Raw genomic sequence first — 15,084 nt, 5'->3', positions numbered from 1 at the left:
CTAGCTGTCCATCAGTCGAAGAATGGATAAGGAAGGTGCGGTACAATGACTCAGTAAAGTATTACTCAGCCTTTAAGGAGGTGACATCATGAAATATGCGGGCAAATGTACAGAACTAGAAAAAAAAATCATCCTGAGTGAGGTTTGTTCCTGCTTATGAGTGGATATTAGCTGTTAAATCAATGATAATCGTGCTATAATCCACAAACGCTGAAAGGCTAAGTGACAAGGATGGCTGTAAGGGGGGTACATGGACTCCCCCCCTGGGACCACACATCTTTTAAGGATACCACATGATCTCTAGGGTCACTACACCCCTTCGTGGGTTATCTCCATCCTTGGAAATAACCCTTTTAAAAAGCGTATGTCTGCTGAGGACACGCACACTCCTTCAGATTCAGAGCTTCTTGGGTCTGAACGAGGACCCATGCACTTTGCGTGGCTGAAAGAAGGAACGTCTAAGCTGAGCACAAGGGTCCTTCGCCAAGATGAAGCAATCGTCTTAGACTAGGCTTGTTTATCTCATCAATAAGAAAGAAGAAAATCCCGGGCAGTGATGGCGGTGGCACACGATTTTAATCCCAACCCCTGGGAGGCAGAGGCAGAAGGATAGCCTGGTCTTCGGATAGCACAGCAAGAAAGAGGGAAATGCCTGACAACAGAAAGCTGTGTTGAATTGCAGAACGGCCTATCACTATTAAAGGCAAACGTGTTCATTTTTCCAAGAAAATCAAATAAATTTATTCCCTCAAATCCTCTATTAAAGATTAAGATTAGGGGCTGGAGAGACGGCTCGGACGTTAAGAGTGGGCACCGCTCCTGCAGAGGACCTAAACTGAGTTCCCAGCACCCACATGGGGTGGCTCACCACCGCCAGTACCTCTAGCTCCAAGGCATATTGCCCCCTACAGACACATACCCGACACAGAGACGCATGATAAAACAAAACTTTAAAATTTTTCCAATTAACTTGCATGCTGCCCTCATTCAAAACTTTACGTAGCTGTCAGCCAGGCCTCAATTCAGCAGCTGTGGGGTAAGAGCGGAATGACGGAACAGTGAAGGATCTGCAATCCCTAAGCTAGATTCCAGCCCTTGACAAAGTCCATTCAGCCCCTCATTGCTATTTACCTCGGGATTTAAACAGTAACCCTAATTGTACTCTTTGAACACCAAGTTCCTGCTCCCGCCTCCCACCCCCATCCCATAGTTAATTAGCTGGGCAGGTCTTATGACGAAAAGTCCCACTCTGAAACACTGGGTGGTAGGAACACTGCTGATAATTAAACACCACAATAGCGGGGAGCCTGTTTCAGGAGCCGTGAAGTGGTCTTGCCCCAGCCGGACAGGCTTGCCACACACCCACAGACCCTCTATTGTACTGGCTAGGGCTGTTCAGAGGGACGGTCTCCGGGCTGCAGAAGGGACCAACTGCGAGGAGGAGAGAGAAAAGACGAGAGCTGGCAGAGATCAGTTAAGTGCTGGACTGGAGAAGAAAACAGCCCGTGGGTAGAAGCGAAAGTGGAAGAGAGAGAGACGCAAGATAGAGAGAAGGAAGAATCAAGCAGAAAGCAGGCGCACACCCCCGTATTTCCAAACAACCAGCCAAAACCAAGGTGCCAATTACAAGCTGACGAATGACTGAAAAACTTCAATATATAAAAATAAGTGGAATCATACTCCATTTGATTTAGAGAGAGTTCTTGAGTTCTCACTGACGTTTAAGAAGACTGTGACTAAACTTATCCTGCTTCCCTGGATTTCAGCTTCTTCATCTTTAAAATATGGAGAGTAAAAAAGTTCCCATTCTAAAGTCAAAAAAAAAAAAAAAAAAAAGTTCCCAGAACAATTTCCAGGGTGATAAAAAAAATTACCCAGCCCGATATAATTATCATATTCACTTGCTTTTGCCTAAAGTAAATTAACCCGGTTAGGTTGATTATCTCATCTGAACAGATGCTGCTATTGGCAGTTAAATGGGTCATTAATAACAGGCAGAAACATGACTGCTGTATAAGTCAGCTGGTTTGGTAGCAAAAAAAAAAAAAAATTCTTTCAAAGGAGTGTTTTACTAAGCTATTAAAAAATCCATAGGAAAAAAAATATAAAGATTTGCCTGGTGAGATGGTTAGAGAACACGGGTTCAGCCCATGCCTTTCAGATTTGTCCATATAATTACCTGTAACAACAGAGGCCAGTGAAAGCAGTCTTGGGGACATTGGGACTGAACCTGGAAAAAAAAAAAAAGATTTCAAAATACTTTCTCTTTTTCAAATAAAACAGAACTTCAGTTTTCAGGGGTTTTCCCCTAGTCTCCTCCGTAATTAACCCAACTCTCGTTGCTAAACAATACGCTTTTATTCAATTCTGCATGTAGAGCCCAGCGCTCTAGGAAAACACAGACACTGGGGTCCTCGTGATTCCAGGGATGTCCCCAGGCCCTACCCTACCCACCATCGCCGCTGCACCCCTCGGCAGCAGAACTGTCCCATCTTGCGGTGCAGCGGACTGTAGTCCCTCCTGGACCCTGCACACATGGCTGAGAAAGCTTAAGGTGCTCTCCTGAAAGGGCAAAAACTGCTTTATGTGAAGAAGAGGACCGAAGCCTAGAAGGAGCAGAGGGGTACAGAGCTAAAATACCTTATGCTGGGGAAAGCAGGAAAAAATGTTGGGTTTGGGGGTAAGGGGGTGGAGAGGTAGTGGGGATCTGTGCTCAGAGCCCGAGAGAAGCTGTCCATCTGAAATGCCACCTGGAATTCCCACCCGTAATAACGGTTGTGGATATAAAAATTAATAGGGGGGATTTCATAGTATTAGAAAAATTTATTTTTATAAATCATGTGTCTATCACCCAAGTGTTGACGCATGCATGCAATTCAAACATCAGGCTCACAATAAAAGGCCCACTGAACAACTTAACAAGGACAATCCCCCCATTTTCTCTGTAATTTGGAGTGGGAGGAGGAGGGGGGCAGTGGAGAGGGTGCAGTTACTGGGTCAATTAATCAACCTGAAAACTGTGACACAAACTCTGACGCCTAACCTACGTCTAAAAATACACAAATGTATACGAATTTGTTTTAAACTGTCAATGCCTATATTTAGGGCCTTCCCAGCAAGCCTATAATGAGACTGTGTTTGAGGGCTTCAGTCAGAGCAGGCTCTACCATTAATCTGAAGTTAGTTAAATTAACAGCATTTAGTACTGACTTGTCAGTCTTAACTGCTCCAGGAAATTGCACCTTGAGGCTACTAATATTGCCAATTTTTCCACTGGAGTGGAGTGTGTGCTCGTGTGTGTGTGTGTGTGTGTGTGTGTGTGTGTGTGTGTGCATTTTCCCTCCAGTACCTCCCTATTCATACACCGTCATAGTGTCACCACGTCCCTAGCAGCACTTGTATTATCATCTATTCTGGCCTCCTTTAGGCCTCCCGGGGGATTCCACACAGCGTAGCTGCTCAGTCAAAGAGTTTTTTTAGCCTTATATTTATTTGTTTATTTTTCTGTCATGGCTCATGACTGAGGCTTTAAAAAAAGAAGTGTGACGGTATTTTGAGTACATGATTGACTGCTACGACAACATTCATTAACCATGCCAAGCCTGCAGCAGAACACAGTCCCGGGTGTTCTGAACAGCGACTCCAAGAAGAAAGAAGAAAAGAGAGGGGGAAAAAAAAGAAAAGAAAAAAAAGACTCAGCTAATTTTTCATTGACCTCATCTGTAAATAAATTTAGACTGATGGTGCTCAGGGGCAGTAATAAATTAGTATTCATTTCCTGTAATTAACGCAGACATGCTTACGAACACAGAATATCTGAATATACAACCACCTAATTTCCATTTCAAAATAGGTCTAACACATTTTCACTTGAGTTATCTTCGTAATATTTCCCCATTAATTATCAAGGATGAAATGGGTGGGTTTTGCCTCCCGCTCATCAGAAAGAAATACTGTTTTGGTCACAGGGAGGAGTGTCAAGCACATTCCAGCCACACATCTGCAGACCTCTGACTGATGTCTCTGTTTCTGTGGTCTTCAGCCACCTTTCCAGAGTGAGGCTGTCTCCTGTCTTTGCCACTGATTGGGAAGGGCTCCTCAGAAGTGACAGGTGAACACCTAAGGAGACCCTCCCATGCAGGCCACGGGAAGTAGCCCCAAAGTTGAGCACAAGAATGGGGAGGCTTCTACCACATCTGACCACACAGGGCACCCTGAGTAAACAATAGGATGTAAGCCAAGGGAAGCGCAGGCTACATCAGTGGAATCCAAATGCAAACCTCTTCTGAGCCTTGCCCTCTGGGGCATGGATATTTCTGGAGAAGGTGCATTCCTGTAACTGGACCGCAATCAAAGATCAAAGTAGGGTTCAGCCGTCAGGATCCACTAGCTCAAATGTGTCACAAGTTGGAGACACTTCATTAGCAGTGTACAAACTGGGTTAATCCTAATAGAATCCTAAGACACACATGCAGAGCTCCCGCTATGCTGAGAAGAACATGATAAGGGCAGAAAATGTGAGCTGAGTCCACCAATTTTTTTCTTTAGAAAGGCAATTTTAGAAAATCTAAAATCTTTAGAAAAATCTATCAATTTTGATAGCATGCAATCTCACACAAGATTTTGCCCCACGGCCTTCTTGGCCCAACAGGGCTTCTGCTCACAGGTGTTTGTCCCTCAAAATGTCATTGACACAATCGTGACTATCCTGAAGGAGCTCACTGGGAAGCATGTGACAAGATGGGCAAAAAATAAAAATAAAAAAGAACAAATGGGAATGTCTTAATTTGATGAATTTACCACTAACTAGTGAAAGTTATGTTGGGCCTTACCATAGTAAGATAGTTGGTAAGAAACACAGATTCCCACAGTCTCTAGAGTTTTTCAAACCAGGAAAGACACAGCCCAAGCCACCATATCAGCCTGTCTCTTTTCTCCCAGTTGTCAGCCTGGAGAGCCGAGCAATGCATCTCAACACACTAGTCCAGGAAGCCCAGGACAGGGTGGGTGAACTGACTGCCCAGGTGGAGAATGAAGGCTTCACTCTGGACAACACAGAGAAGGAGAAGCAGCTGAAGGCCTGGGAGTGGAGGTGCCGGCTCTACAGGCGAATGAAAACTGGCTTCGAGCATGCCCGTGAGTATGTGGGTGAGGACTGAGATGCATAAAGAGGCCTAGCTTTGGTTTGAGACAGCAGGGTCTTTTTTTTTTCTTTTTCAGCTCTCCAGTCGTAGGTGACTGTTGTCAGCCTGTTTGGGGCGAGGGCTCTGGGAGGCTGTAAAAGGGTCTTTTGTCTTGCTTGATTTTCTGGCTCCCAAATGGTTCTCTGGCCATGGCCTTGAGCCCTGGGTGCTTCTGGCCTCCCTCCACCACATCCCCACTCATCTAGCACTTCCCTCCAGCTTCGCCCCAATGCCTAACGACCCGACAGTCTGATGGCCTAAGTGGCTATATTTTGGGATGTGGAGTTGGAAAAATATTTATTTGCCTATTTGTCCAGCCTCTGCTTCAAGCTCAAGTTTAAAGTGTTTTCAACTTTCTACTTTATTTTTTTTTTTTTTTTAGAGAGAGAGCTATAAACTGAACTTAATACAACAGAGAAAGATAGTCAACCGGCCCATGAATTATGCTTTTGTCTACATTTCTATTCTGTCTACCAGTTCCTTTTGCTTGGTTGAGACAGTCCAGGATAATACCTACTGGCGGTGCAGAATGCTGCTGAGTGAAGCCCTTGATGTAAAAAGATATGAAGCCCAGATGTTTGTGAAACATTAAACTTACATTCGTTAATATTTTCTTTTATCCTAGAAGTCATTACAACTAAAATGTACAACTCAAACACTTGCAAAGCACCAAACTCTCATTCTGAAAGATTTTACTTGAACAACTAAAAGAATTGGAGTTTAAATTCCAAATATAAAGAGAAAAGGCAGTTTCATCCTTTAAAAGCTTCTGCCTCAGAGAAATGCCCAAGCCAATGAGCTGATGCCGGGAGAGACTTAAGCACCAAGTGCCGGGGCTGTAGAGATGGCTTTATAGGTAACAACATTCGTTGTGGGAGCGTAAGGACCCGAATTTGGAACCCCAGCACTCATGTAAAAATCCAGTGAATTGCCAGGCTTGCAGACAGCCGATCTAGTTCCAGGTTCAATGAGAGACCCTGCCTCAAGGGAATAGAGCAGAGAGTGATAGAGCTTATGCTATCCCTCGAAGAGGCAGGAACGTGTTTGGAAAGGATCTGAGAAGCTAAGACACTGATGATCTCCCTTCTGTGCTAGGAGCCCCAGAGGTTCCGACCGATGCCTGTCTCATGGTGACCAGCAGTACGTCACTCACTGTCACCTTCCAGGAGCCCCTCAGTGTCAACGCAGCGGTGGTGACCAGGTACAAAGGTACTGTACTCCCTCATCTTCTCTCCTTGCCCTTTCCTGGGAAGGGTGTCTGGGGTGTAAGATAGATTGCGCTTGTTATGTGTTTGGCATCGCACTGGTGGGATTGTTTTTAACCCCATTACTTTTGCAGCCAAAATACAGGCATGCACATCATTGTGAGGGTCCGGGAAGGTGACTGAAAGTCAATCGCAATGATACTGAATAGGACCGGGCCGCCATCCCTTCAATAAACGTCTCATTCGTCACTGAAGCAGATCTGTGCTTCAGAGCGTAAGGTGGTTTTAAGGAGCATACTGGAAAACAGAGCTGATCTGAGGAGCAGGAAGGCTGAAATGTGGGGTATCGATAGGAGTGAACAGGAAACATGGAAACTGACTGCCATGTCGCCACTGACATTCACTGGGGCCAGAAAAGAGGATCGTGGCAGGGTCTGTAAAGTACCCAAGATGGAGATGGCCTCCAGGCCTGGCTTTCAAGGGACAGGTGAGAGCTGGAGGGAGATGTTGGGGCCAATATAAACACTACATGGAGAGAACAATGAATACAGTTATCAACGCAAAAGGGCCCTGGAACAGTGAGAGGAGGAAAAACACGGAAGGTACACAAAATAATAGCTTGGCTCCTTTGGCACAGTAGAGAGTGGAAAGAGATTGAAATACAGACGAAGGAATTAAAACTTCCTGGGAAGAGCTGTGGAGAGCTATTGGATAAGATGGGGACAAGATTAGAAGTAGACAGATGTCTGAAATGCTGTTAGTATGTATGAAGGACGGGGGGCGGGGAGACCGACAAGGATTTAGGATACAAAGAAATCAGTGAGAGAGTTTTTCAGAAGCAAGGGTGAGACAGCCCGAGCCACTTAAAGCAGCAGCATGGATGAAGGACGGGAAGGGCCCAGGGGACGAAGACATGGCAGGATGTCATGAAGCCAGCCAACCCCAAATATGGCACCTGCTATGAGTTAAGCACTGCTTGACCCCGTGTGTCACTGCTTGGTCCTCCTCGCAGTCTCTGTCATGAAGCAGCGCTGCTTACCCTCATGGCGCTCACACAGGGATGATAGATTGTAGAGTTTGCCTCGGGCTCACAAAAGAACCTGGGTCATTGCAGTCTGTTCACTCTTGAATTGAATGTGGGAAGGGAAAGGATCAATTTTCTGGCCCCGCATGGGCATAAGGAAAGGCCCTAATCTCTGCACATGCTCCAGGGTGCCAGTCTATGGAAAACTGTGCGTTCAAGTCCCCCATTCCCTCTACCTGTGAAACTGCCCACCTAAAGCACGTCTTCCTTCCTTCTCCCGGGGTCTCTTCTCCGGAGTACACTGTAGATCTCTGCGGACCTGATAGCTTTCTGGGTGCTTGGAACTGTCCAGATTAAGTTCACTCCATTTGCAACAGCTGATGGAAGGGCTTACAGATGGATTGACTTGGTTATCCCTGGATTTTCTGTGCCAGAGGGAAGGTAATGGTAGACTGAGCTGCGCAGAGACGAGGCCCCTCAGGATGGCTTCTGAGCCTAATGCTTTCAAACAGGCCAGTACTTCCTCCTGATCGTCTCATCTACCAAGCCTGACATCCAGAGCCAGGGTTGGCAGGCAGTGTCAGACACGGAACAACCTCCTCTTTTTATCCCTACCTCTCTCTAGTTCAGGATTTTGATGAAATGTTTCAGCGATGCTGCCCAGCTTGACCTGTCCTTTGTTCATGTGATTAGTATCCAGAAGCTATCCAGAAGCTAATTTGCCTGGCTCTTTCATACTTGACCAAAACCCCAGCAAACTCTATCTGTGTTCACATTTTTAAGTCCTCTCTTGGGAAACGTTTGGGTGAGGTGGAAATGGAAGGTTTCGAGTGATCTCTGTTAGTAACCGGAGAGACTTAATTAAGCCTTATAAATAGAATTGTCTGCTGCATTGTGAAGCTGGCTTCCTTGTGCTAATTTCTAAAGACATAAGTGGAGTCTTTAACCTGGGCTCTCTGAAGGGTTATTTAAAGCAGCTGGTAGCCTACTGTGTCCATAGAGACAAATGGACAGTTTTTAATTCAGGGGTCGAAGTAATTATTTGAGGAAATATTAGAAAAAAATTACCCTGAAACAAAGATAATTATTTTGTTTGCTTTACAAAAATAAATAAATAAATAAGGAGAAACAATTGAGAAATCCACAGAATGAAACGGCAATTATCTTATTGCTTATAGGGAAAACTTAACCCTACAGTATTTGGGGTCTGGGAAAAAAAAGAGGCCTCACTCACCCTATGCGCCAGAATTTCTGGGTTCAGCAAAACCTCAAACATGTCTTAACAACTAAATGTTTTCCCCCTTCATGCTTAAGCCAATGTATATTTGGGGGCGAGGAGGGGAAAATCTGGCTCTTTCTACTACCCATCTGTTTACATTCATCAGCATGGTTTTGAGGAATCTGTGTCTATACAGAAGCCTTTTGTAGAGCATCTCTTTGGAGGCCTTCTTAAGACTCCAGAGCCACGAACCAGGCCAATTGCCATCTCAAATGTGGGAGATTAAAGGTGTCTATTACAGCTTAAAAGCCAGGAAAAGGGATCTCGGTGAAAACCACTGGATTCTCCTGTCTGCATTTTCACCAACTGCGCTGAGATGGGGCTGTTTCTAGGTGTCTCCTCCTAGGATGCAGGGTCTTTGCATCCTTCTGCCCCATCTCACCGATGTCCATGGTTTACAAAGAACAGCTAGATGTGTCACAGACCGTCTGGGGCTTTGGACCACTGCCAGGGCCTTGTTCCTCATTTTCCTCCTCATATCCTAGGGTAACCTGCCTGAACTCCTCATTTAAGGATTGCATGTGATTTTTTCTGCCGGTCAAAAGTAATATGAGTTTTCAAAGAGACTATCCTGCTCCTTGCAGGGCTGGGATGAGGGAATTGGAGCCTGGATAGATGGGAGTCTATATCTTGGAACAGGTAAAGTACAACCTCTGTCTTACAGCCAGGAGATAAAAATCTTAGTCTCTCTCTCTCTCTCTGTCTCTCTCTTTATCTCTAGGCCTGAGGTAGTGATACTTGTTGCCTTCTAATTACAAGATGCTTCAATAGGCACTGCAATCCGTGAGCATTCTCATGCCTCTAGATATACCCTTGCTTGCCTCTCTTACCACCTTGTTCCCTTCACAAATTAGAAACTACAGCCCTAGGCTGTCACACTCTTATAATCCCAGGACTCAGTAGACAAAGGCAGGAGAATCCAGACCAGCCTGGGCTCCACAGTGAGTTCAAGGGAGATATTGTCTCAGAAAACGAGGAGTGTAGATACAGCTCAGTGAGAGAGCGCTCGCCTGGGTGCTGAGTTCAACCTTTCACACAGGAAAAGGAAGCCTGGTGCCTGGTTCTTATCATTGAACTGCTTGGCTGCTCTTCATTGCATCGCATTGCTTTGGCAAAGCATTTCTTCTCACAGAAATTGTCAGCATCTTCTAGGAGCTCATAGTGAATCTTCTGGTGTCTCCACCACCCACAACCTCCAGGTTCTTTCTCAGGAGGAAAAGAAGTCAGGGAATGTCTCGGGAGCCGATCGGCTTCCATGAGGGAGAGTTCCAGCCCATGCTCAGGGAACCCCTCTGCTGATAGTATCAATATGATGAGAACCTCATGATCTTTCCCCAAGACCAGAGAAGAACCTGACTTCAGGTGACACAAGTACCCATTGTCTGGCATTTCGATCCCTTTAGCTTCTGTCATAATTTTTCCCTCTTGCATCTTGTGCTTTCAAGGGCATCCATCTAACAGGAGATAAGAACACTGTATTAAAGAACATAATTATTCTCCATGTTTAATTGAAGAACTAATCAGAAGATAAGCATGAAGCTGCTACACTGGTTAGTAGCGCTGCTAGGACATCATGAAAAAGAACACAATTCCCTCACTCAGTTTGGACTGTTTGGATTCAGAGAGGGAGAGATGACAGGTGACAGCAATAAAAGAGGGCAGAAAATGCTATGCCCGGAAGATCCATGCTCAAACAATCCACTTGCTTTCTTCCTTTCCTTTTAAGTACACAGGTGAAAAGTGAGTTGGTGGGGGAAACCACAGAAATTGCAGTGAATGAGAGAATGCAGACACTAAAAGCCACTCTCTGCAAGAGCCTTGTGCCCGAGCTGTGGAGGCCTCTGGACCCTTGGTTGTTGTGTTTTCCTTCACACATTGCAGAGGCGTCAGGATCCAGCCAACTTACTCACCAACAATTTTATAAACTTCCTTGAAGCCATTTCCTAACAATCTGTGTTGCAAAGAGTTGTATTTCTTTTTGGTACTTTGATCGGATTTTTTTTTTAATTAGCCTTTAAATAATACAATGTTTCCTAAAAGAAAGCGTCCTTCACCCTTCCTGGAATCCTACATCTCTGCCACAAAATTCAAGTCTACGTCTTTGATGTAGATAGATCCCTACAGATTCTTCCCTGATGCAGGTAAGCATGAAGTCACGCGCCACATAATGGGTGATGATGCCTCAGTCAACAGCAGACTGCCTGGACCACGGAATCCTGTATGGCTGTACCATCCAGAGAGGTGGCTGTTCGTACAAAGGGGAATAACCTCAATAACACTCTCTCAGAACGTTATCTCCAAGCTCAAGTGACAAATGACTACATATCCAAAGGTATATAGCTTTGTGTGATCTAATGTAATCGGTGCCACACTATGGACAAAATACCAGGGAATCAACCTAAAAGCCAGAGTCCACAGTCAGTCAGCCCTGTTATCTGCTCATCTAATAGAGACCAGGAAGCAAAAGAAAACAAAAAGGGAAAGATCACGTTTCCAACATCCCTTTCAAGGCCATGCCACACTGCAGTGGCCTCAGTGCTTTCTTACTGGTCCTGCCTCCTAAAGATTCCCTCACCACCTAAAGCTCCCATCAGCTCGTAAATTTCCCTCACCTTCCAAAGGTTCTCTCATCTCCAAAAGCTCCTCTCATCTCCCAAAGGTTCCAGTACTTCGCACTAGCAGCCCAGGGTGATCAATCATTTAGACTGTGAGCCTTGAGGGATATGTAAAATCTAAACCATAACACACCGCTTGTCTGATCCTACAACTGGAGTATTATTTTTTCAGTGGAGTAATAATTTTTTCAGCTCACATTATACTGTGTTTCTTTCTATGTTAATGCATTTGGGTCTTCTTCATTCTGTTCAACAGTTGTATTGTATTTTAGGCCACAGAGGAGTGGAGTGTTGATTTTTTAACACCTGTTTATTTGTGTGTGTGTGTGCGCGCGCGCATACACGCACATGCGTGTACATGCCACCACATGTAAGCATGTGGAGGCCAAGCAATAGCTTTCAAGAGTCAATTCTTTCCTTGCAACACATAGGGTCCAGGAGTCAAACTCAGGTCATGAGGTCATCAGCTGATTTTGTTGTTGTTGTTGTTTGTTTGTTTTAATTTTTCTTTCCGGTATACTACGTTACAGCCTCAGTACTCATATATGCCTCTATCTTACCTACTCAGGTTTTTTTTCTGCACATTCATACCTACTGCCATTGATTTGTCTAGATCTAATACCATCAAGTTACGTTACAGTATATTTTAATATTAGAGAAAGTCTCCACCCCCCGGTAATCTATTTCAAAAATGTCTTCGTTGTTATACACATTTTCTCTCCCAGAGAATTGGCTTGTCAAACTCAGTTTTTAAACTCTTCCTGGGCTTGCATTGAATTCCTAAGATGACGAGACTTCTTATCTATGAGCATGTTTTTTTTTTTTTCTTAGAAGGCTGGGTTTGTATGTTTTGGGGGCAGTATAATCATTTTCTTTCACAATATTTATGACTGCTATCAGTGAACATTAGTCTCAAGATTTTCGGTAAGGGGTTATCAGTACAATAATGCTAATGTTTAAAACTTTAATTGGCAACTTTGTGAAAATCCCTATTAGCTTTTCTTTCTCAGTACATCGCCTGACATCTCCAATATTTTTCCTTAACAAATCTTCAAGATTTATAGTTTTGTCTTTTCCTTCCTCACATTTTCCTTTTTTTTTTTTTTTTTATCTCTCATCATTGAGGAGCATCGATTCTAGTTCCCTACACAGGGAACATTGGATTATTTTTCTCTTGTCTCTGCTTTTGACAAATTGTATCTTATAATTTACCATTCAATATACTGTCACCTGGGAGGTTTTTAGTGGGTTCTCCTGATCAAATTAATGAAGTTTTACTTTATTCCTAACTTGATACTTTATCTTGCCTAAGAAAGGAGTGTTAATTATAACTCAGTTTTTCTATTCATTTCTTAAATCACTGACTTCATCTTGGAGTAGGATCTGTGACACAGCGTTATATAAATACAATCATGTCATGTTTAAGATTCTGTATCTTTTCAGCCTTTGATTTTCTAAAAGTGTGTGTTTCTGATGTCAGAGAGATGCCTCAGTGGTTAAGAGCATTGACTGCTCTTCAAGAGGACCCAGGTTCACTCTTAGCACCACACAATGGCTCACAACCATCTGTAACTCCAGACACAGGGTATCTGACACCCTCTTCTGGCCTCTGGGGCACAGCACTCACATGATGCATAGATATACATGCAGGCAAAACAACCTTCCAAATACATAAAATAAGTAATTTTTTTTCTCTTAGAAGAACTGAATTTACCTGTTTTACTTGTTGCTTGTGTGTTTGCTTGTTTCTTGAGTCACAGCATCTACGTTCTGCTTATTTTCAATTTTATTTAAAATTTATTTTAAATTATAACTTTTATTATGAAAGATCAGGGATCATGCCATTTTGACTATGAAGCTGATGCTTGCTTTGGGCTAAAATATGATTATGCTAATTTTCTTGATGCTTGCCCAACTGAGAGATAATAGTCATGCCTGTTTGTTGAAGGTTTGTAATATGTCCCTTCGTAATAAATCATGGTGCACAAGTTTCTGTGTCGTTGAGTTTGAATGCTTTCTTGGCAGGGAGAGATGTAAAGGATGAGGGCCACGCTCCAAAGCCAAATGCACTAGATTTTGGAATCCAAGCTCTACTTGCTCGTCAAATTTGACCTTTGGCACATTTCTCATTTAGAAATGAGAAAACCTGTTTCTCATTTCTGAAATTGCATTTCTAATAATGTGCCCATGTATGTGCGCATGCCTGTCTGTGTGCACCACATATGTCAGGTGCTCTCAGAGGATAGAAGAAGCTATCAATCTCCCAGAGCTGGAGTTATCCTGTGCAGTTGTGAGCTACTGGATTTGGGAGCTGGGATTTGAACCTGGGTCCTCTGCAAGAGCAGGAAGTACTCTTCATGGCTGAGCCATCTCTCCAGCCCGTTTCCTTATTCTAGAGATAAGAAAGTTTAATGTTCGGCTCTTTTCTTCCCTCTCTGTATCTCTGGACCTCGTGGTTGTGTAGCACACACTTTTCCCATTGAGCCATCCCCTGCAGCCCTACTCCTTTTCTTAGTTTTATTACCAGATTAGCTTTTCCTCAATTTACTTGCTTTTATATTATTAAGATTTTTTTTAATGCCTGAACTATTGGGATCTTGTTCAGAAGATCTTTTCCCATACCAATGAGTTCAAGCCCATTCCTCTCTTTCTCTTCTATCAGATTCAGGCTATCTGGTCCTAATGCTGAGGTCCTTGTTCCATTCAGAGCTGAGATTTGTGCAGGGTAACGGAAATGGATCCATTTTCGTTCTTCTACAATGCAGCTATCCAATTTGGTCAGTATCGCTTGTTAAAGAAGCTGTCTTTTCTCCAGTGTGTGCTTTTTGGCTCCTTTGTCACAGCTCAGGTGTCCGTAGGTGTATGGAATTATGCCTGTGTCTTCAAGTCTATTCCATTGATTAATATTTTTATGCCAATGCCATGTCGATTTTATTACTGTAGTTCTATGGTACAATTTGGAAATCTGGCGTTGTGATGCCTCCGGAAGTTCTTCTATTGCCCTAGTTATTGTGACCTTTTTGTGTTTCTTATTATTATATTTTTTTTGCAACTTGTGTGAAGAATTGTGTTGTAATTTTGGTAGGAATTTCATTGACTCTATAGACCGCTTTTGGTGGGATGGCCATTTTCACAGCACCAATCCTACTGACCCATGAGCATCAGAAATCTTTCCATCATCTGGTATCTTTCAATTTCTTTCTTCAGTCTCTTAAAGTTTTTATTATACAAGTCTTACACTTGCTTGATTAGATTATTCTAAGATACTTTTTATTTTTAAGGCTCTTTTGACAAATGTTGTTTGCCTAATTTCTTTCTTAGTATGTTTGTATATAGGAAGACTGCCGATTTTCATGTTTTATTTTTATCCTGATACTTTGCTGAAAGTATTTATCAGCTGTCGAAGTTTTCTGATTGAGTCTTCAGAGTCTTTTGTATATAAAATCCTGTCACCAACAAATAAGGGTATTCATGATGCTAAAAAGCTCCTGTAAGCAAAGGACACCTTCACATCAGAGGCAGCCTGCAGAATAAGGAAAACTGCTACCAATTATACATCAGAGTGTTAATATCTAGAATATATAAAGAATTCAGAAAACTGAACACCAAGAAAACAAATAACCCAATTCACAATGGAATATAGAACTAACCAGAGTCTCAAAAATGAAATAGAAATGGCTAAGAAACAGTTTAAAATGTTCCATATCCTTAGTCATCAGGGAAATGCAAATTAAAACTACTTTAAGATTTTACCCTACTCCAGTCAGAATGGTCAAGA

General features: G+C 43.2%; 1 protein-coding gene across 1 annotated transcript in view; it reads left to right on the top strand.

Moving 5' to 3' along the window:
* Ankfn1 (ankyrin repeat and fibronectin type III domain containing 1) overlaps nucleotides 1-15,084 on the top strand; it is a 138,605-nt gene that overhangs the window by 15,467 nt on the left and 108,054 nt on the right. Inside the window, exons 3-4 of the mRNA XM_055620387.1 lie at nucleotides 4,942-5,136; nucleotides 6,279-6,392. Coding sequence (XP_055476362.1) covers nucleotides 4,942-5,136; nucleotides 6,279-6,392 — 309 coding nt within the window. The remainder of the gene's footprint in view (nucleotides 1-4,941; nucleotides 5,137-6,278; nucleotides 6,393-15,084) is intronic.

Source organism: Psammomys obesus, unplaced genomic scaffold, assembly GCF_907164565.1.
Source record: "Psammomys obesus unplaced genomic scaffold, mPsaObe1.curated_primary_1811, whole genome shotgun sequence".
NCBI lineage: Eukaryota > Metazoa > Chordata > Mammalia > Rodentia > Muridae > Psammomys > Psammomys obesus.
Note: the sequence above shows the minus strand (reverse complement) of the source record. Positions and strands in the feature narration are given on the sequence as shown.